This window comes from Rhinopithecus bieti, unplaced genomic scaffold, assembly GCF_001698545.2.
Source record: "Rhinopithecus bieti isolate Rb0 unplaced genomic scaffold, ASM169854v2 scaffold_17667, whole genome shotgun sequence".
Classification (NCBI taxonomy): domain Eukaryota; kingdom Metazoa; phylum Chordata; class Mammalia; order Primates; family Cercopithecidae; genus Rhinopithecus; species Rhinopithecus bieti.
Genome location: NW_016809668.1, coordinates 1,179,392 through 1,200,836, shown reverse-complemented (window position 1 = coordinate 1,200,836; position 21,445 = coordinate 1,179,392). Strand labels below are relative to the sequence as shown.

The 21,445-nt window shown below is 42.9% G+C and overlaps 1 protein-coding gene across 4 annotated transcripts in view; it reads left to right on the top strand.

The window, feature by feature from the left end:
• The window catches only part of SAXO1 (stabilizer of axonemal microtubules 1), a 132,488-nt gene that overhangs the window by 102,744 nt on the left and 8,299 nt on the right, over positions 1-21,445 (top strand). For 2 of the 4 annotated variants that reach the window (XM_017890104.1, XM_017890103.1), the window contains exons 2-3: positions 6,336-6,515; positions 15,503-15,705. In XM_017890104.1, the coding sequence (XP_017745593.1) occupies positions 6,493-6,515; positions 15,503-15,705 (226 nt within the window). In that variant the 5' untranslated portion in view covers positions 6,336-6,492. Of the gene's footprint in view, positions 1-5,125; positions 5,197-6,335; positions 6,516-15,502; positions 15,706-21,445 lie in introns of those variants that run through there. The other 2 variants (XM_017890105.1, XM_017890106.1) reach the window with 2 other exon arrangements.

Sequence of the window (21,445 nt, the reverse complement as noted above, 5' to 3'; positions counted from 1 at the left end):
GCAGATTAAAGAGGAGAAGATTGAAGTTCAGAGGAGTTAAGTGGCTTTCTCAGTGTTACGCAAGTAGTGAGTAGCAGAGCTAGGATTGTGAACCAGATCTTCCTGCCTCTGAGCCCCTTTCCACAATGTACCCTGCCTCCTTGAGTGAAGGAGAACCCTCTTCACTGCCCACATCAGGCTAGGCTCAGGAGGGGATCCAGAAGACTAGTGAAGGCAAGACAAGTCATGAGTATCCTACGAGATGCTGCCCTTTTTATAGATTAGATTCTAAAAAACTACTGAAAGTTCATATGTTTGAAAAGCCCAAAGTCATGTTATACCAGCTACTGTTCAAGCTTCCAGTTGGTGGCAGGGGGAATGGTCGTGCGTTTGTTTTGATGAATAGCTTTGTTTGCAACCAAGAAAATTCTTAACATGGAAGTTGAGACTGGTCATGTGCTTACACCCATAATCCCAGCACTTTGGGAGGCCGAGGCAGGAGGATTGTTTGAGCCCAGGAGTTTGAGACCAGCCTGGGCAATATGGCAAAACCCCATCTCTACAAAAAATAAAAAAATTAGCCAAGTTGGACAGTGGTGCATGCCTGTAGTCCCAGCTACTTGGGAGGCTGAGGTGGGAGGATTGCTTAAGCCCAGGAATTTTGAGGCTTCACTGAGCTATGATTGTGCCACTATACTCCACTCCCGGTGACAAAGTCAGTCCCTGTCTCTAAAAGACACACACACACACACAAAAGTTTAAAAATAGAGGATCATGCAAGGCTGTGCAGTAGAAGAAGAGGTGGGGGCATAATCCCATGTACACTCTGAGCAGAAGAGTCACAGCCAGTAACTGTGTCATGGGATCTTCAGCAGCTTTGTGGGGAGTCAGGGGTGGTAGTGGTAGCATTGAAGATGGGCCTGGAAGACAGAGAAAAGTGAGAGTGGCAGGAAAGTGAGCAGCTGCAGCTAGTGTTCCAAGTGCATAAAATTGAAATTTGGTGCTATAGATCGAGATGAATTATGGAAGTAAGAAAAACTGCTTTATTTTTTATTTGTTTTAATGCCTATGATTATGTCATATGAAGACAGGTCAGAGAGAGTTTAAGAAAGAGACTGATATTGAATTAGTCAACAAAAAATATTTTTTAGTGTCTTTATCTTTCCTACACTTTTAGAGAAAACTTCCAGTACCCAAGTGCTTACAGTTCTTTTGTCTGTACCTTTGAATTTTAGATCTGCACTTTCCCATTCATATTTTTATGGCTTCATTGTTGTTCCAGATGTCTTCTAAACGTGTGATTCTACAAGTCATCATGTTCAACAGCCTGTGGACATTTCCATCAGAATTCTCTTCTCTTCGTTTCCCTTCCTGCGCAGATTTTCACCCCACCCCCTATCCTAATGCAGGGTTTTGGCAGGCATGGCTTAATTGATCAAGGTAGTCTTTTTCACTGAACTTGGTGGTAGCCTCTTAATCTTTCCAGCGTAGTGCTCAGGCAGCGACTGCTAGTTGGTTGCATTTGCACCTATCTGTTATATGTGTTGACCATTTGGAATATGTCTGGTCTGAACTGAAAGAAATGTACAAGATACTGGATTTTGAAGTATAGTAAGAAAGTAAAATATCTCATTAATAATTTTTAAATGGATGTTGAAGTGATATTTTAGGTATATTGGGTTAAATGAAACATTAATACATTAAATTCACTTGCTTCTTTTTTACCTTTTTTAAAAGTTTTAGTTTTTTTTGGAGATATTACGTCTCCCAGGCTGGAGTGCAGTGGCTATTCTCAGTCACAGTCATAGCACACTGTAGCCTTAAACTCCTGAACTCAAGTGATCCACCCTCCTCAGCCTGCTGAGCAGCTGGGACGATAGGCAGGTGCCACTATGCCTGGCTTTTTTTACCCTTCTAATATGGCTACTATAATAGAAAATTAAAAATGACATATATGACATGGCTTGCATTGTATTTCCATTCGATGATGTTATTCTAGAGGAACCTCTTCTTCTTTTTTTTTTTTAAAAAAAACTTTTTTTTTCTTACCAGTGTAACCAGGCAGGTTGTTACATTCTTTTTTTTTTTTTGTTTTTTTTTTTTTGAGACGGAGTCTCGCTCTGTTCACCCCAGCGGCTGGAGTGCAGTGGCCAGATCTCAGCTCACTGCAAGCTCCACCTCCCAGGTTCACACATTCTCCTGCCTCACCTACCAAGGTAGCTGGGACTACAGTGCCCGCCACCTCGCCGGCACGTTTTTGGTATTTTTTACGTAGAGACGGGGTTTCACTGTGTTAAGCCCAGGTGGTCTCGATCTCCTGACCGTCGATAATCCACCCGTCCTCGGCCTTCCCAAAGTGCTGGGATTACAGGCTTGAGCCACCGCCCCCGGCCCAGTTGTTACATTCTTAAAGTTCTGTTATCCATTCTAGGATTGCCTGAGAGTCATAGATGACTTGAGCTCGTTGTATGTCAGGAAGTGTACCTGGTCATTTGGAAGTGATAGACACCTATCCTATATCTATGATTGGTTCGTGTACACCATTCTGAACTTCAGATTTTTCATCTACATAACATAATGGAGATACTAGAACAGATACTCCCTATGCCCCCTTTCAATTTAAAATTCTGTGATTCTAGGCTGGGTGTGGTGGCTCATGCTTGTGATCCCAGCACTTTGTGTGGCTGAGATAGGTGGATTGCTTGAGCTCAGGAGTTCAAAACCAGCTTGGGAAGCATGGTGAAACCCCATCTCGACAGAAAATACAAAAATTACCCAGGCATGGTTTTGCATGTCTGTGGTCCCAGCTACTTGGGAGGCTGAGGTGGGAGGATTGCTTGATCCTAGGAGGTTGAGGCTGCAGTGAGCTGTGATGGCACCACTGCACTCCAGCCTGGATGACAGAGTGAGACCTTGTCAGAAAAAACAAAACAAAACAAAAAAACCAAAACAACAACAACAACAAAAAACAATTCTATGATTCTAGCTTGGAGCCAGTGCGCAGAATCAAGTATTGTTCATTATTTCTGGGTTCCATCGTAAGGTCTCTACTACTTTCTTTTCCAAGTATCAGAAAGTCAATGTTATGTCCTTTGACCCCTGGGAATTGTGAATTCTGGAGTGGAAAGACTTTAGAGAGTTCTGTTCTGGCAGGCTAAATAAACCTCCTCTCTCCCTTTTCCTTCCTGGCCCATGGCTCCATCTGGGTTTGTTTGCGTGTGTACCTGAGCAAGGTGGTGAGGGGAGCTCTTGAAATGACACAAGTATCACAGAGCTTGAAGAAGTTTCAGTTCTTTGGATCACGGCTTCCAAGCTTCATTTTAAACACCCTAGTCAGGGCAATTCTACAAACTTTCTTTAGATACTAATTAGTTCTTAAACATTGAGAAATCTGTCTTTACCTTTTTGACTCTACTAATGTTAGAATGAATTATTTTCTGTTTCTTGATAACTTCTAGATATCTTTCTTTCAGCAGATCATCCTCTTATACACTGTTCATCCATCTATTGAACACATATATAATATTGGCTAGCTTCCAAAACAAAAAGATGTCAGACTTGATCTTTATCCTTGAGGGATTCCTGGTTAATGAGGGTTGGGTAGATCACCAGTGAGAAGACATGGTGCTGGGTATCTTGAGAGGGGTATTCAGGGCATTCATGGTGCAGGTAGGGAAAGGAGATGACTCCATGAGCACACTCAGGCAATGAAACATTTATTTTTGCATAAGAGGTTTTGATATTTCAAAGTGAGACAAGGTTTCAGTTAACCAGCAATAAGGCAAAGTCTGCTCTATAAATATGTTGATATAGTTCCATTTAATGGAACATCAATGTCTGGGTAGAAGCTTGTTGCTCTACTGAAATCACCTTTCATGATGCCGATCATATTGCAGTATTTTGCCATTAAATGTATTTTTCTTTTGGAATAAATCCTTATAGTGTGTTACATTTTTTAAAAGTAACAATATGGAAAGGGGGTTACATGAAAGTAGTTTTACCAGTTTAAAAAACAGGGGCACTGAAAAGGGAAAATATCACTCTGCCTGTGGAGCTTGTTTTATTGTAAGTGCCTGAAACTAAGTTATCCTGAATAAAATCTTGACTTTTCTTTTAGAGTGTGGGTGAATAAAATATACATGCAGAGGTATTTTTGGTAGCCAGTGCTTCTTGGCTTTTGATTTGAGGTTTGTAGGAATCCTAAAAAGATAGGGTACTGGCTGGCTCAAATTGAAATCTCAGATAGTTGGACTGATTGTGAGCACAGAAATGGCAATAATACTTAACATGTATCTACTGTGGGAGATGGGTTGTTTGTTTACTATGCACACAGAACAATTTATCTCTTGAATGTACAAAAGACACTTTAAAGCACTCAATTATGTGCCAACAATTAGGAGATATTTTATTAAAAGTGTATGACATAGAAATACATAGCTTTGTACATTAAATGCCAAGAATGTGCATTCTGAAAAAGAAAAACCAAACTTTTATCTATTGTATTTAACATTGTGAAATTTAGATATTCATACTATAAGGACGGCATATTTGTGAAAGATTTTCCTTGTCGATGATGAGGAATATCTAAAATATTTACCATGAATCAATACTGCTTTTACAATACAAATAAAAAGTAAGTGAGACAATTTCATGCCATCTTAAGGCATTTCTGATAACAAATCTATAGGTGAGAAGAAAATAAGTAGGGATATCTCTAATGGTACTTGTTAATATGCAATTCTAGCCATATGAACAGTACAGGTGTTGATGATTTTTCTCTGGGGAGTAGATTGAAGAGAGGTACATAGTAACCACAGTGGTGGCAGTAATATTTATATAAAAGGTTGAACTTACTAACAGGAGCAGCATGCCAGCTGTTGCCTGGAAAATAGCTTTACATTAGAACAGTGAGGAGTCCTTGGTTTCTTTCTCTGATTTTATCTCCCTTCCCCCATGTACTGCCCCAAAGTATTGCATTTTAGTTTCTGTGATTAAAAATCAGTCCAGTGTGAAAATGGGAAAACAATTCTATGCCATTCCTGAAGGAACCAAGTTGGAAAACACCAGCATGGAGTTTTTGCTGATGTGCTGGTGCCTGATGATGAGAGGGATCCCAGCTGGATTGTGAAGATTGTATGTGGGCATATACAAAATTGATAAACTGCCTTCACTTAGTTTTTGACAGTTTTAACAGCTGCCTCAGTCCAGCTGTAAGTGGTAAGTAAGTAAGTAAGCTTCATTTACTATCAAGCATGTAAAATGGAAAAACTCACTATAAATTATAACTGCTAAATACTATCTATTTATCATTTGTTCATTTCATCCCTAGGCATAAAGTTTATTTAATCATTCACTTATACATGCAGTCTTTCATTCAATAAATATTTACTGAATGTGCTAGTATACAGTAAACATTTACTGAATGAAAAATTCAGGATATAATACATAGAGATGTACATCATGTAAAATGAACAGTGGACAAGGTTGAAAAATGTACAATGTACACGTACAGTGTAGCAGTGAACAAGGCTGATAAAGGCCCTGAGCGTGACAGATGAGACAATAAACAAACTCGCCAACAGACATGCCAATCACAGGTAGCTGTAAGTGATGGGACAGGCACACGCAGGGTGATGGGAGAAAATATGTGCACATGCAGGGAAGATTGGTGGGGAGACGGGATGCAACAGTGGGGTGGTTCCTGGGTATAAGATGATTGGGGAAAGTCTTTCTAAGGCTGTAATAACTGAGGTGAGACCTGAAAGAATGAATGAAGGAGACTTTCGATGTGAAAGTGGTTTCACATAGTCAGTGGTGTTTGGTGGACTCAGAACTAAGGTGGTTTTGCTTTGAATGATGTCATTTGTGTACACTGATGATATTCTGAGTTGACTCAGGAGTCAACCAGTTAGAAAAGACACTGGCTGGCCCTATTGGAGAGCCTTAGGGCACCCTGTTAGGTCAGTAGTAAGCCCTGAATTCCTGGGCTGTTGGGAGACCTCAGGGGAGGACCTGAGGCAGCTGGGTGGCACTCGGAGAGCTTGGGGACACAGCTGTTTCTCTGTTATAGTATGGAATTATTTCCATGCTTACACAAGCAATGTGGCATCTGTAACAGCTTGTGTGTAATTCTGTGATCCAAGGAATTTTTATTAACCTATTGTAGTTACAGACCACCTTTATATTCTGGCCACTTCACATAGTTTAGTGGAAAAAAAGTAAGGGTTGAATTCTGGTCTTCAGTATTGGCAGTCATAAGATTTTGCAGTCTGAGTCACATTTGGCAGAAGTACTCTTAGCAAATTGAATTTATTTCTCCCAAGAAGGTAATCAACCTAACTCTGTGTCTTTTATAGGCGGCATCACTGTCCACATCTCCCTACCAAGATTTATGATAAAACAGAGAAACCATGTCTTCTCTCCGAATATACCGAGAACTACCCTTTCTATCACTCTTACCTGCCCAGAGAGTCCTTCAAGCCAAGGCGGGAGTACCAGAAAGGGTCTATACCAATGGAAGGCCTGACTACATCAAGGTGAGGGCAAACAGTATTAATGTATATGGGTACATACAACACTAATGTAGTAACATGCAGTGCTAACGTATAATATTAATGTGTTGTGCTAATGTATTAATATGCGGTATCAACATATAATATTAATGCCTTAATGTACTATATCTCTGAGAGAAAATCCTGCATTTATGAGCCTTCTCAGTTTTTTCCAAATTTTCTGTTAAAGAGAAAGGATTCTTGCTTGCTGAAGTAAAGGGTGGGGAAAGGCTGGATTAATTTATATAATAAAGGATTGGAGGTTAAGAAAAATATTTAAGGGATGGAAAGAGTGGGGGATGTTACTGAAAAGCAAGTTTTGGGCTTTGTTACATGAAAAGCTCCAGGCCAGCTTGGGTAGGTGGCAGGTGGTGGTGGTGGTGGTGGTGAAAGAGAACTTGGCAATAGAGAAAAAGTAAGCTTTTTTTTTTCCCCTTAAGATTATTCTGTAAATTTTGAATTGGGGTTCTCCTGAATGTTCTTCAAGAAATATGAACAAATAATGTTTTTCTTGTAAATTATTCTTGACTCCCAAACTAAGATTGTTTAGCTCTAGTTCTGTGTGGAGGCTAAGTCACACAGTTCAGTCTATTAGTGTTGCAGAGGTGTTTGTACTGAGGGGGTGCAGAAAAGTTATCAGTTCAGGGTTGTTCTACGGGCAAGGCTCTTGCAGGTTCTGCTGTGGACAACTCAGTGAGTGACCTGTGACTGGTGATCTAGTAGAGCAGAAACATCTTTGAGTGCAGTTGGGCAGTCTCAGATTGTATAGTTTTGTCCTCAGCTGAGCCCTGAAAGACTGATGTGTTCTCTGCCTTCCCTGTTCCTCATCCCCGTAAAGGGCAGGGTTGCTGTGAGGTGGAGATGATGGTGAATGTTGACTGTTCCAGCACAGTGCTTGCACATCAGTGCCTCAGACCTGGTGACTTTTCTTCCTATTGTTCCCCTTTTGCTTCATAATTTTGTGCTAGTAAAGGTCCCAGATGGTTTAGGTGAAGCAGAACCATTCTAATTCATTCTGCCTTCAGGTTTGTTCCAGAATAGGACTGGAAATATCTCTTGAGACTGTGAGTTGGAGGTACTCTTCTCTACACAACACTGCCATCTTCTAAATCCACAGGAAGTCCATGTCTGGGTAATGGGGTAGGAGCACCCACAATGGGAGAAATGAAGCCAAAGGATTCCTGAGCTTAGTGGAAACCACTGGATAGGGGCTTGAGAATGAGAGTGAGTTGAGGGCCTTGTCTGATCCTTGAGTTGAACCAGGCCACTTTTTAAAAATATTTTTTTAAAACAAGGTTTCCTTCTGTAGCCATGGCTGGAGTACAATGGTGTGCATCACTCAGTGCAGCCTTGAATTTCTGGGCTCAAGTGATCCTCCCCGCTCAGTCTCCTAGTAACTGGGACTACAGGCATGGGCCACTATGCCCAACTAATTCTTAAACTTTTTGTAGAGACAAGGTTTTGCTGTATTGCTAAGGCCAGATGATTATGTTTATTCTAACCATTTATCTTAAATGATTTGGTTTAAACAGTGTTTCTGTTTTGGAACACTCTGGTTAAACCGAGTGTTCCAAATCATCTTAAATGATTTGGTTTAAACAGAGTGTTTCTGGGTCCTGATGTATTAAAACATTGTAGTTTATGCAGCTGTTTTTTCAACCTATGATTTATTAAACAATATGAACACTAAAGTTTGGGCTTCATTTTGCCAGGAAAACAGTATTCTTTGTCTCTGAGAGTCTGAAGACCCTAATAAGAAGTGTGAACCATTTCTGAGCATTGCTTTTGTTTTAGGAAGCCCTGGTCAACACCAAGTAAGAGTCCTAGGCACCTGTATAAGGGACATGTAATCAGTAGGAAAGGATAAGAGTAGTACTGAGGGGTGGCTTGCAAATATCTTGTTCGATCTCCAGGGGTGGGTCTTTTTATCTCTTTATATCCAGTTTGCAGGAAATGAAGAACACTTTGTGAGATGTCTCGTTGGCTTCAGACATTGATATATTTCCTATTCTGAAAGTATAGACAGGGATGATTTGAAGGTTGGTTGGTGCCGGTTGCTTTGTTAGCTGCCCAAAGCTTAGGATAATGAGGACAAACCCTTGGTCTAGGGTGGGAGCCCTGCCCCAACATCTAGCTCTGAGGCCCCCAGATGCAACTCCAGATAGCCTCCCTCCTCCTGATGGTGCTTCGCTAAACAAAAACTTACCCTCTGACCTGTCCTACATTATCTTTGCCTTGTGTCACTTACAACAATAAACATATCACCCAGAAGTCCCCTCTGCCTCTCCCAGAGCCAGAGTAACAATAAATATCATGTACGTCAAGTGTGGCTAAAGTAGAGGAAAGCAGACTGTGCAAGAATTTCCAAAATAAGCTGTTAATGAACGTAAGGGCCTTAAAAAGAAAAAGTGTAGGATCAAGGTTATACACAGGGAGGAAAAAGAGCAGATATGAATCTCTTTTATTTCCTACCCTAAAAAGAGAAGTAAGGGGAAAATGAGTAGAAGACATCTGTGTTCTCTTTTCTACCACAATTTCATTATTTCTCAACCCTGTGCCTGCCATGACGGGCACTATTTTTCGTAGATTGAGAACAAAATTATGCCACTGTCAGGAAATGTAGGGAAGCTACCATCTGGTGTTTCCCTGAAGGCTTACAGGGGAAGGGATGCGTCAGCCCCGTGTCTGCACACCCCTGTGTCTGCACGGATTGTCGTCACCCCTCTGCTCTTAGGACTCTTATTACTGGAACATCCCACCCACTTCTTTATCTAAACATTGACCTTGCTTAGTTTCTGAGGTTGGACGTGAGGCTCCCACCTGCTGAACGAAAAAGTTACGTGGTCCAGGACTTTGCTGAGTTTGGTGATTAAGTCCAGACACACACACAAAAAAACACCTGGTTTCTGGAAAGGTTATCATCTCAGCGTGAGGCATGATTACAGCTGCACACAACTCTTACTGGCTATAAATCTTGGGGATTTACAGCAGGTGCCATGAGGGGAATGCTTGTGATTTCCAGGCATTTTTAATGTGAAACGCTTTCTTGCAGCCCTTGGTAATTCTCTGGTGTAGAATCTGCCTTTAGTTCAGATAGACCTGAGATCAATTTATGAATAAGAGGTTTGCACTTCAAGCCTCATTTCCCCATCAGCATGGTGACATGTAAAACACTGGGACCCCAATTTGAGACATTCTGTTAGCTAAGCCAGTTCCCTAAAGATGGGCAAAATGAACAGCATCGGAAGAAAGAGATGAGTCTTCAATGGTGTTGGACCTTTATCCTAAAGGGAGTGGGACCATGGGTAGAGTGGAATGGAGGCACAGAGTGAGGAGATAGAATTGAGTTCAGACTCGATGGGTGTGGCTGAAAGGCAGAGGGCAGGGAATTGGTAACATCATCTCTATCACTTATTGACAAGACTGCTTGGTAAACCAAGGAGAGTAAGGGAGGGAAGAGCTAAGAGAGAAAGGGCATTTGGTATCCTCTCCAAAGGTCAGGAAAGAAACAAGAGAGTTAGTACCAGGCTTGAGTCTTGCACTACCCATTGAATTTTGTATATATATATATATTTTTGTTCAAATAGATACTTGACTCTCCTATTCAGAGCTGTACCACTGGGCATATACTTAGCCTCCATAGCCTGGGCCTGAGAATTAGTGTGAACACAGTGCAGATAGAGTTCTCGGCACTGGACTTGCTTGGGCAATTTCAGAGCCTTTGAATTGTCTATACTGTATTTCTGATTAAATTTGTAGACATTTTGGCCGTTATTTCTTCAAGTAATTTTTCTTTCACGGATAATCTATTCATTTCTTTCCCCCAGTCTTTTCTTCCCCTCCTCTGTTCTTCAGATTGGATAGTTTCTATTAATCTAGTTTAAACTTCACCAACTTTTTCTCCCTTATCTCCATTTTATGATTTAAGCCCATCCAATGAATGTTCTACTTCACATATTTTGCAGTTTTAGAATTTGCATTTGATACTTTTTTAATCTAGTTTCTATTTATTTTACCTTATTTCCTATCTTTTAATTCATTATGGCCTTACTTTGCTTTCCTTATTGAGCATGGTTTAAAAAGCTACTTTAAAACCCGTGTCTGCTAATTCCAATGTCTGATCTGCTTGGAGTTGGTCTCCATAATTATCTTTTTTTTTTTGAGCATGGGTCAGATTTTGGGTTGATTTTTGTACAGTGAGAATGTTGTTGCGCTGTGGACACCTTAGATACTTGTTTGCGTTGCTCTAAAAAGTGTTTTTATCTTTGGTAGGCAGGTAACCTGATTTGATTTACAATACAAATTCTGTGTCTTGGCTGGCAGCTCAAATCTCACTTCAGTTCTTTGGCTTGAAATCTACCCCATATATGTGAGGTCATGCAGAGATTTGGGCCCAGTTTATGTACAGAATTTAGGGCTTCCTGTCTTTGGCTCTCTCATTTCCAGGTTTCTTTCCTCATTTTCCAGCATCTGTGGTTGCCTCAAACTTGGTCCTCTTTTTTTTTTTTTTTTTTGTAAGACGGATTTTCACTCTTGTTGCCCAGGCTGGAATGCAGTGGCACCATCTCGGCTCACCGCAACCTTCGCCTCCTGGCTTCAAGCGATTCTCCTGCCTCAGCCACTTAAGTAGCTGGAATTATAGGCATGTGCCACCACGTCTGGCTAATTTTGTATTTTTAGTAGAGATGGGGTTTCTTCATGTTGGTCAGGCTGGTCTTATACTCCTGACCTCAGGTGATCCGCCTGCCTCGGCCTCCCAAAGTGCTGGGATTACAGGCATGAGCCACCGTGCCTGGCCAGCCCTTTGGTTTTTGTAGTCAAGAAAAGATAATCAATAAAGATCTGCCTTTTAGTTGCCCTGCCTGACACAGAGTGGAGCTGACCTTCAGGCTAGAAGCTTTGAATCTTAAATAGTTAATGGAAAATTAAGCAATGAAGCCTCAAACAGTGCCATTTTCTGCTTCCACCTGTTGGCTCTCCCCAGAATCCACCTTTTTAGAACTTTAAAGTCTTTTGAAATAGTTTGTCTGGAGTTTATATGAAGTGGTGACAGATATTCGCCTCAGCCTTAGTGGGAGTTGAGGGGCTCAGAGGGCAGAGGAGAAGACAGGTGCTATGTAACTTGGATGCTGGAGTGCATGGGCTTGGAATCCCATCTGTTATAGTGAAGGTAAGGCAGACTCTGTGTCCCATAAGGACCAGGGGCATGAATCAAGCCCTGTGATTCAGCCAAGGATCTTTTACAGCACATTGGGATGGACTCCCCAAGCTGCCTAGGATGGGAGAATAGTTTCTCTAGAAGGGTGCCTTTTGACATTGGGAAGTTTGAGAATTACCTGTAGAAGTAACAAAGTCAAATCAACTGACAAAGAGCAGAACCCCATAGAGGAGATGGAGAAAAGATCATGAGGAGTGGTATCACAGAAGTCAAGGGAGAGAGAACTGAAAAATTGAGTGAGAGGATGGACGCTTTGAACAAGCACAGTGGGATAAGGATGAGAAGCAGCGGTTGGGTCTGGAAAACAAGTGATGCTTGGAGTATCCAGGAGTGAGGGGAATCAGATTTGATGGGTGAGACATGAGGAGAGGAAGGCAAGTCTGTACTTGTAGACAACACTTTCTGGAAGAAAGAAGGGAAAACCGGAGGAGAATGGAGCCCAGTGAGGATTGTGTCTTATTTTACTCTTTACCTTTAAAGATGGGAGATAACACTCAGTGGAGAAAGGAGGCAGTAGGGAGGAAGAGAGAAAAGCATGGCCTAGGAGATGGTCTATAGAAGAGGTTCCCGAGAAAGAGGGCAGGGGTGAGAGAGGTTGGCTTTGGCCAAGAGGAGGAACTCCTTTTAAGATGGATTCTATTTTAATATAATTGATTACTTGGACACACTAACAAATCTTGAAGTTTGCATAAATAAGCATTAAAAACAGGTTTAAAATATGTGATGCATGGCCCTTTTGTCATGGTGAAATCTTCATTTCCCACTACCAGGCTCGGGACCCTGGCTCACTGTTAGGTTATTTCCTCTTTCCTTTTGTCAGAGTCTTGTCAAACACCTTTCTTCAGCTTTGCCAAATGATTTGAAGTCAAGTTGTTATGACTTCCCCAGCAGGACCACTCCAGCCTTTCACTTAACTCTGAGTTTAACTCTTGGCCTTCCCTACTCTATAACTTTTATAGCTACTTACCGAAAAGAAACTTACTTCTCTCACCAGTTTCTTTTTCTTGGTTCACGTCACATGTGCACAGAGACTGGGAAATGTACCACAGAAAGAGAGGGGAGATCCAGTGTTCTTAAAAAGAAAAGCTAGTTAATTTGAGCAATTCTGGGAAGACTAAAATATAGACTTTTCTTTTACGTGAATTTAAAGGCTATAAGATTATGTGTGATTGGGGACATGCAGTTATGTTGGGTTAATGACAGGTTTCAGTGAATGTTCTCAACATAAAAACATAATGAGGAAACACATAAATTCTGATTAAATTCACTCCTAAGCCACAGTAACTATGTTTAGGTAGGTTATAAAAAAGTCAAACTTTAAAATTTTTCTTCTCTTAAGAAGTAGATACTGCCTCCCCCCACCCCCACCCCCATAGTCATTTGCCTTAGTTATAGCTGATCAATAAATTAAACCATAGAGGAAGACTTACAAATGTACTTAAATTTTCTACTGGAAAAGACGATTGGCTTTTGTCTTTGGGAAACCAATTTCAGAATGGTCTGTGAACTGGTGAATTTGGTTGTGGGCTTTTGTCTGCTCTTTTCCAGTAGAAGCCGTGGGAGATGGGCAGTAAATGTGCTTTAGTTTTCAAGAGGCTAGCAGCCTTTGAAGGGAGGTTTTTGCGGCATCCCTGAGAGGAAGCTGGTCCTCTTGGTCAGAGTAACTGAAGAAGAGGCTGCCATGGACTCTGTGTGCAGGGTCCCCGAGAGTGGCAGGCTCACAACTGGAAAGCATTCCTAGGTGCTTTGAGGTTGGGTGGGCTCAGCGCAGCAGCTCAGGCACTCATAGGCACCCAGCTTTGTTCCTCATTGCTTGCCCTTGGTACCTCCTGATACTCCCTGGAAATGAATAGGGTGCAGGCTTAGGTAGCCATCACTGAACACAGGCTTTTATAAGGGTTTAGGAATGTGTGGTCTCAGGCTGCCTTGAAATCTGTCCATCTCTTCTGGGAGTGAGGAGAGCTCAACTTCCCTTGGGAGCACTCCCTTTAGAATGTGCACTCTCTGACCAAGAGTCCCTTTCCACTCAGCTGGTTTTCAGATGGAGTTTTCTGGGCATTTCCATTTGTCTTTGTAGCCTAAGGACTTACCCTCTTAGTTCCCTGTTACAATTGGTTTAGTGCTGAGTAGACACCAGGATGTAGTACTTGTTCATTGAGAACAGTAGAAGTAGGAGCTGACCCTTGGCTTCTTGTTCAGTCCATTCCCTCCATAAGCCCCGATATACACAGTCAGCTTCCAGACACGTCAGGCTAACAGCGGGGCCCCTAGGAAGGGAGCCCAGGCTGAACGTCCTATAACTGCTGCTAAGATATATTTTTAAATCTACCCAGAGGGTGTTAGGGGAGTTCAACTGAAGCATCTCCCATTTCCTCCTTAGAGCCCTAGAGAGACTAATTCTCCTGCTTCCTAACTTCCTCCTCCCATCCCACCAAGCATTTTCAGGACCCGGTTCGGGTTTACTGACAATCATGTGTATAATTCACGCAAGACAGGTTACAGTGGAGCGTGTTACCTTTGCTAGTCAAGCATGGCTCAGTAATGCTGCTCCAGATTTTGGCCGGGAAGTGGGTTTTATTGGTGTTTGGGCCTAATGTTTTCCTGTCCGGAAACCTTCCCCTTCCCTTGATAGGGCTGTTCTGGCAAGCACCATCAGGGAAAAATCTAACTTCCCTTTGTCCAGTTGAATAAATGGGTTCCAGGCAAAAACAGTTCGTTGTGTGAAGCAGACACCCTTCAGAGGGAAATGTTAGCATTGAGAGGTGGGAAGTTGCGAGTGCCCTGGAGGGCAACACAAGTCCAAGCTAAGCACTGGCTCCTTAGGGCGGTTCCTAGTGGGCATTGCAGTGAGCATCTGGGCCTTTTTATCTGGGATACTTTGGGGAGGGACTGCTTCCTGTTTAGCGAAGACCATTATACTTTTTCGATCCTGTTGTTTTGGTACTCCCTGAAATAATGGGGGTGCTGACACCAGATAGCAGAGAAATGAAGGACTTAGGGTCTCCAATTATTTCACTATTTTCCTCTTCTGGGTTTTCTGTAGGCTAAGCAGAAGAAGGAGATAAACATTAGCAGGAGAAGATTTTGGGAACACAGAGAAGGTGGCGGAGGTACCTGAAAGGAAGTTAGCTCCACAATGAAGGGGTTGGGTGGAAGGAAGGTGGAGAGCGCAGGAGTAGAAGTAGTGACATTGTGGTTGGAGTGCAGGGTGCTCAGGTGGGGTGGGGATAGTGAGAGACAAGGGTGAGTAAGGCAGGAGCCAGGTCCAGAAAGGCTTATAAATTATGCTAGGAAGTTGAATTTTACCTGGAAAAGTTTTAAACTGGGGAAAGCCATCTGATTTCCATCTAGAGAGTTTATTCTGGCCACATTATGGGGATTGAATAGAAATGGTAGGGATGAAGGAGGAAGCTCAGGTGGCAGGCTGTTACCTGATCCAAGTGAGAAATGGTCAGGGTCTGGACCAAGGGGAAAGAAAAACCAATGGGATGGAGGGGCATTGGTGAATGATAGGCTCTGGGGCCATGAGGAAAGGAGGTCAAAGATGTGTACAGGTGTCTGAGTGGGGTGAGAAATAATTGATGGTACCCTTCCCAAAAGTGGGAAATAGAGGAGAAACAGTTCAGGGGAGCGGGGAAGGCAGGTAGAGTAGGACATGACTTCTCAGCAAATGTTTATAGAGTTGGGTTGAGCAGAAAGCATAAGCCTTATTGCAAGCCAAGGACCCCAACAGCATGCACTTGCTTCCTTACAGGAGAGATTTTGGGCCTCACAAAGTGGCACCAGTGAAGGCCCACCAGTATGACAAGTTCGTCCCAAGTGAAGAGAATATGGATTTGCTCACGACGTATAAGAAAGATTACAATCCCTACCCTGTCTGTCGAGTGGACCCCATCAAACCTCGGGACAGTAAATATCCATATAGCAACAAGATGGAGTGTTTGCCTACTTATAAAGGTGGGAGAGCATAGAGGGGCAGATTGGGGGAAAGACAGGCTGAGCCTGTGTGTGGGCCAGGAAACGTGTTTAATGTGCAAAGTCACTTAGTGCAAGAGTTGGCAGACTACTTCCTACGGACCAGATCTGGCCAGCAGCCTGTTTTTGTATAGCTGGAGAGCTAAGAAAGGTTAAACATTTTTTTTTTTTTTGATAATTGAAAAACAAATCAAAAGGCTATCATTTGAGGACTGTGAAAATGATATAAAATTCAAAATTCAGTGTTGGTGTTCTATTGGAACACAGCCATATTCATTCACTTACACAGTATCAATGGCTACTTTTTGCACTATAGTAGCAAAGTTGAGTAGTTGTTGACAGAGACACCACATTCTGTGAGGCATAAGACACTTAATACCTGGCTCTTATACAGAATATCTGCCAACCCCTGCCTTAGCTTGCAGTTTGAATCCTTTATTGGGGGAAGCATTTCAAGTTCAAGCTAAGTTAGTTTCTACCACTGATTAAGTGATTGATTCATTCATGTGTTTAAAAAAATGTATCAAAATGTAACATACATATGGAAAAGTATACAATTTATAATTATACAGATCAATAAATTTGCACTGAACAAATCCATGTAAATAGTACCCAGATCAAGAAATATAACATTACTACCCCATTTCTGTCACCCTCCCCAACGAGAATGTAACCATTATTTTAACCTTTAATACTCTACCTTAAATTAGTTTTGCCAGTTTTGAACTTTATATAAACAGGATTGCTTCTTTCTTTATTGAGTATCTATTGATATTACCTACGAGGTGTGGTCCTAGAAACTGAAGGAAGCATAATACCTGCCCTTGACTTTCTGGCCTAGCGGAGAAACAAGATATGTGGTCATATGTGTTGTGCTAGCAGACAGCCACTCTATGGAGCTCAGCTGCAAAGACTGAGACCATGAGACTGGAGACCAGGTTTGTCATCAATAACTCATGCTTATGATACCCACCTTTGCCCTAGGGGAGGACATGCTAAACAGTTCACAGACCTCTAAATGCTGTGAAGAGAGAGGGCCACTTTTCTTTAGTCAAGCCAAGCATTTAGGGTGAAGATGGTGGTGGAGGTAGGGAGGTTGGAAGGATGTGAGCTCCTAGAAGGGCCTCTAATTCTGTCATCCTGGAGGACCCTGTGCCTAGTTGAGTTTCTCTGATTCTTCCAGGAACTGAGGACTGGATTGGCATGGGCCTCTTCAGCAATCTGAGCTCTGCCCTTTTATTTTCTTCAGCTTCCTCCTCCAACACTCACCCATGGCTACTTTTGGTTAAGCCACCTTTCGTCAGCAGTACAAAAACTGATTAATATTCTGAATGTTATCATACCCCGAAATGGCCCCACTTCTGAAGCCTTTGTGCACATTGGCATCCTGTCCTCTGGGCTTGTCCTCTTATCTCCTCCCACCACGCTAGTCCTTGGCCCTGTTGGGACCTCCAGTCCATTGACATCTCAACCCTCCCTCTTACCACCAGCCCCTCCTGTGTCTGTCCCTCCCCACGGAGTCTACTCCATGGCCTATCTTTGGAGCCCATCTGCTACTGATAGCCGGGACTCCCTCTCTCTTCAGCCCTTTTGCTGCTTCCTCCTGGCAAAGCCCTAATCCTGTTTTCTCCATGTCTATACCTGGGCACACACTTGAGCATATATCCAGTCTTGTCAGCTCTTACCCATTTTCCACAGAAAGGGAGCAGAGCAGTCTTCTAAACATGGCCATCTGACCTGTCCTGTGTATGAAACTCCTCAGATAATCATTTGATAAAATCATTATTTTATCAAATCATATGATCCGATTACGATAAAAACCCAAACCTTGACTACCTCCTCTGATGCTTTGGAGGTGCTGGTGTCTTAGCCCATCTGCTCCAGCCTCAGGGCCTTCTTTCAGGTCCCTTCCTACATTTCCTTTCTGCTTCAGGGCATTTGTTTAGCACATGTGATGTCTTCTACATAGAATCCTTCTGCTTCGGGCGGATCACGAGGTCAGGAGATCGAGACCATAACCACGGTGAAACCCCCGTCCTCTACTAAAAAATAACAAAAATAGGCAGGCCGAGGTGGCCCCGGGCGCCTGTATCCGCGACTAATTCGGGAGGCTGAGGCCCAGGAGAATGGCGTAACCCGGGAGGCGGAAGCTGGCAGTGAGACTGAAGATCCGGGCCACTGCACTCCCGCCCCGGCGACCAGAGCGAGACTCCGTCTCAAAAAAAAAAAAAAAAAAAAAAAAAAAAAAAAAAAAAAAAAAAGAATCCTTCTGCTTCCTTGATGGAGCACTTACCCTTTCAGCTGGCCGCTGAAAGATCACATTCTGAGCCCTTCCCTATGTCAGACGGGATGCTATATGGGTGCCTCACACTCCCCTGTCTTGTCATTCATTGTGTACTTTTAATGCTTCCTTTAATGGCCAGGCTGTAAGCTCCAAGGGGCAGGGATCTGTTTGTCTTTTTCTTTGCTAGTTACCCTCTCACAGCAGGCACTACACAGGTGCTTTACAAAGGAGTCCATACAACCAGGTGTATGACCATGGGCAGGGTGTTGGGGGGCACTTTTGCCTCTACTGAATGCATTCTTCTCCCCTTTTTTTTTTTTTAAGACAGAGTCTCGTTCTGTCGCCCAGGCTGGAGTGCAGTGGCCAGATCTAAGCTCACTGCAAGCTCCGCCTCCCGGGTTTACGCCATTCTCCCGTCTCAGCCTCCCAAGTAGCTGGGACTACAGGCGCCCGCCACCTCGCCTGGCTAGTTTTTTGTGTTTTTTAGTAGAGACGGGGTTTCACCGTGTTAGCCAGGATGGTCTCGATCTCCTCACCTCGTGATCCACCCGTCTCGGCCTCCCAAAGCGCTGGGATTACAGGCTTGAGCCACCGCGCCCGGCTCTTCTCCCTTTTAATCCAGTGTTTACAAGAAGACCAGAAATAAGGCACCACAGACATTGAGCAAGTGGGATAGAGGAATGAAACTGCAGTAAGCGCTTTCCACTGTTGGTGGAGGCAATAAGGGACTCTGATAGGGCATATCCAATGGCGGACTCACCTCTCCTCTACACTGTCTTTGTGTGCTCTGTTGGTTTATGAATCTTAGTATAGGGAGAGACTCTTCAGAGCTCCTGCCTGTCAGTTCAGTTCCTTGTCTTCCACCTTTCCCTAGGTGCAGGGAGAGGTCTGCGAGTGAAAAATGCTCCTTGCTTGTCTTGGGGATTGGCAAGGATGGAGGAGGTCTACCTGTAGTATTTAAAGAGAAGTCCTCCCTACTTATCCCCAGCAAACTACTTACCACTCAGCACACACACACACACAAACACATGCATGCACGCACACCACCATACCCCACCAGTACTCTTTCTTTAATCTCTTTCACTGCCAGTTTCCCCTGTCTCTCCCTTTGTCCATACAGCTACATCTCAGGCTGTCCTCTTCAAACTACAGAAGAGTGAGTATTCCACAGCTTAAACTGAATCATGGCTGACAGGGTTTGGGTCTCTGCCCCCATGAAATCTCATGTCAAATTGTAATCCTCAGTGTTGGAGGTGGGGCCTGGTGAGAGGTGATTGTATAATGGGGGTGATTTCTAATGGTTTAGCACCCCCCTACCCCCTTAGTACTGTATAGTGAGTGAGTTCTGAGATTGTTTAAAAGCGTGTGGCACCTCCCCACCACCCGACTCACTCTCTCTGTCCTGCTCCTGCCGTGTGAGACGTCTTCTCATGCTTTGCCTTCCACCATGAGTAAAACTCCCTGAGGCTTCCCCAGGAAAAGAAGCTACCATGCTTCCCGTACATCCTGTAGAACCATGAGCCAGTTCAACTGCTTTTCTTTATAAATTACCCAATCTCAGGCATTTCTTTATAGCAGTGCAAGAACTGACTAATATAATGGCTGACTTCCCTACTGACAAAGTTAAAATTGAGAAAATCCTATTTTCTTTCTCACTTTCCTTAAACTTCTGGTACCTGTTAACTGCTTGCCTACTTAAACAGAGTTGATAAATGAACAACAGTCAAGTCTCAACTGGACTGCTCAGAACCAGGCATGCATAGATGGACAGGGTTTTTGTTCTTGGAACATGTGCATTTGAGGTTGGATTTCATATTTTCCTCTGCAATTCCGATTTTAAAACAAATCAGTATGTAGCTAAAGGAAACATATTTACAGTTAGATGAACCTATAGGTACCAGTTTGCAACATGTGTGTCTTACGAGGTTTTTTTTTTTTGAATACTACTTTCTTAGTTCATTTGTGCTGCTATAACAAAAATACTTGAGACTGAATAATTTATAAATAAGACATTTATTTCTCACAGTTCTGGAGGCTGGGAAGTTCAAGATCAAAGTGCTGACAGGTTTGGTGTCCGGTGACGGTCTGTTCTCTGCTTCCAAGATGGTGCGTTGTTGCTGTGTCCTCATGTGGTGAAAGCCAGAAGGAAAAAAGGGCCTCAGCTGGCTCCCTCTAGCCATTGTATAGCAGTGCTAATCTGTCCATGAAGGTGAAGCCCTCATGATGCAATCATTTCCCAAAAGGCCTCACCTCCCAATACCACAATATTGGGGATTGAGTTTCAGCACATGAATTTTGGGGCACATTCAGACTATAGCACATACTTACATTCTATTAGTTGAAGTGGTTTATTTGTTCTGTCACTCACCTGTGATAGAAGGGCTTCCCAAACTGCCTTGAATGCCCAACATCTGTATTCCCATCATCTAACACAGGGAGTGACACAACAAAGTGTGTCAAGTGAGGGAATCAATGGATGGTTGGTTCTGAACCATTGTTTACAAGGGTGTTGTGTCAAGTGAGGGAATCAATGGATGAATGGTTCTGAACCATTGTTTACAAGAGTGTTGTGTCAAGTGAGGGAATCAGTGAGTGAATGGTTCTGAACCATTGTTTACAAGGGCTCCAGGTGACAGAGGTTGGAACATCTACACAAATCCCCATCCAGGCTATTACCCTATGGGTCCTGGCCAGGAGCAGAAGTGAGGATTGAGAAGGCCCATGCCACTTACCATGTGGTTGGATCTGTCCTTAATAACCCCATGCATTTGTGAGGGGTCACACCCTTATCTCTTGGTATATCACCCCTTGGGTGACTTGTTTGTGCCTTGTGAAAATTTGCTGCTTTAGTAAGTCTTTTCCATAACAACTTTCGTGTTTTATGACCATACATTGATTCTCTTCCTCCTCCACCACCCAAAAAGAAACCAAAGACCAAGGTTATTAAATACATGTTTCAATGGTTGCCATCTAGATTTTGTCTATATACTCTGCTTACATTTGTTCCACAGAAAAAATATGAAATTTTTTCCCCCTTTTCACTCTATGGCCAGCACCTTTACTGGGGTCCAGAAAACCACCAATAAAATATGCTTTAGCAGCAGTTGGTTGTAATTTGTGACATTGTCAAAACACTGTGCAATTGGAAAGATTGAGAGTGTAATTACTTGATGCTCAGCTTTAGGTTTAGCTGTTTTTTTTTTTTTTTTTTTTTTAAGGCACATTATTGAATGGAATCCCTTTTAAAGAAGTTCTTGCCAATTACCCACATGACACTCTGGCCCTGAAGGGCTTTACTGGCGTGTGAATAGTTTGTCATGTGAAATTCTGAGGTTTTTCAGGGTCCTGTGGAGGTTTTTGGTAATAAATGCTGGGTGGAGGAAGTCGGGAGGCTTGGATAACAATGTGGTTTCAACTACATTGTTGGGTATCAGAAAT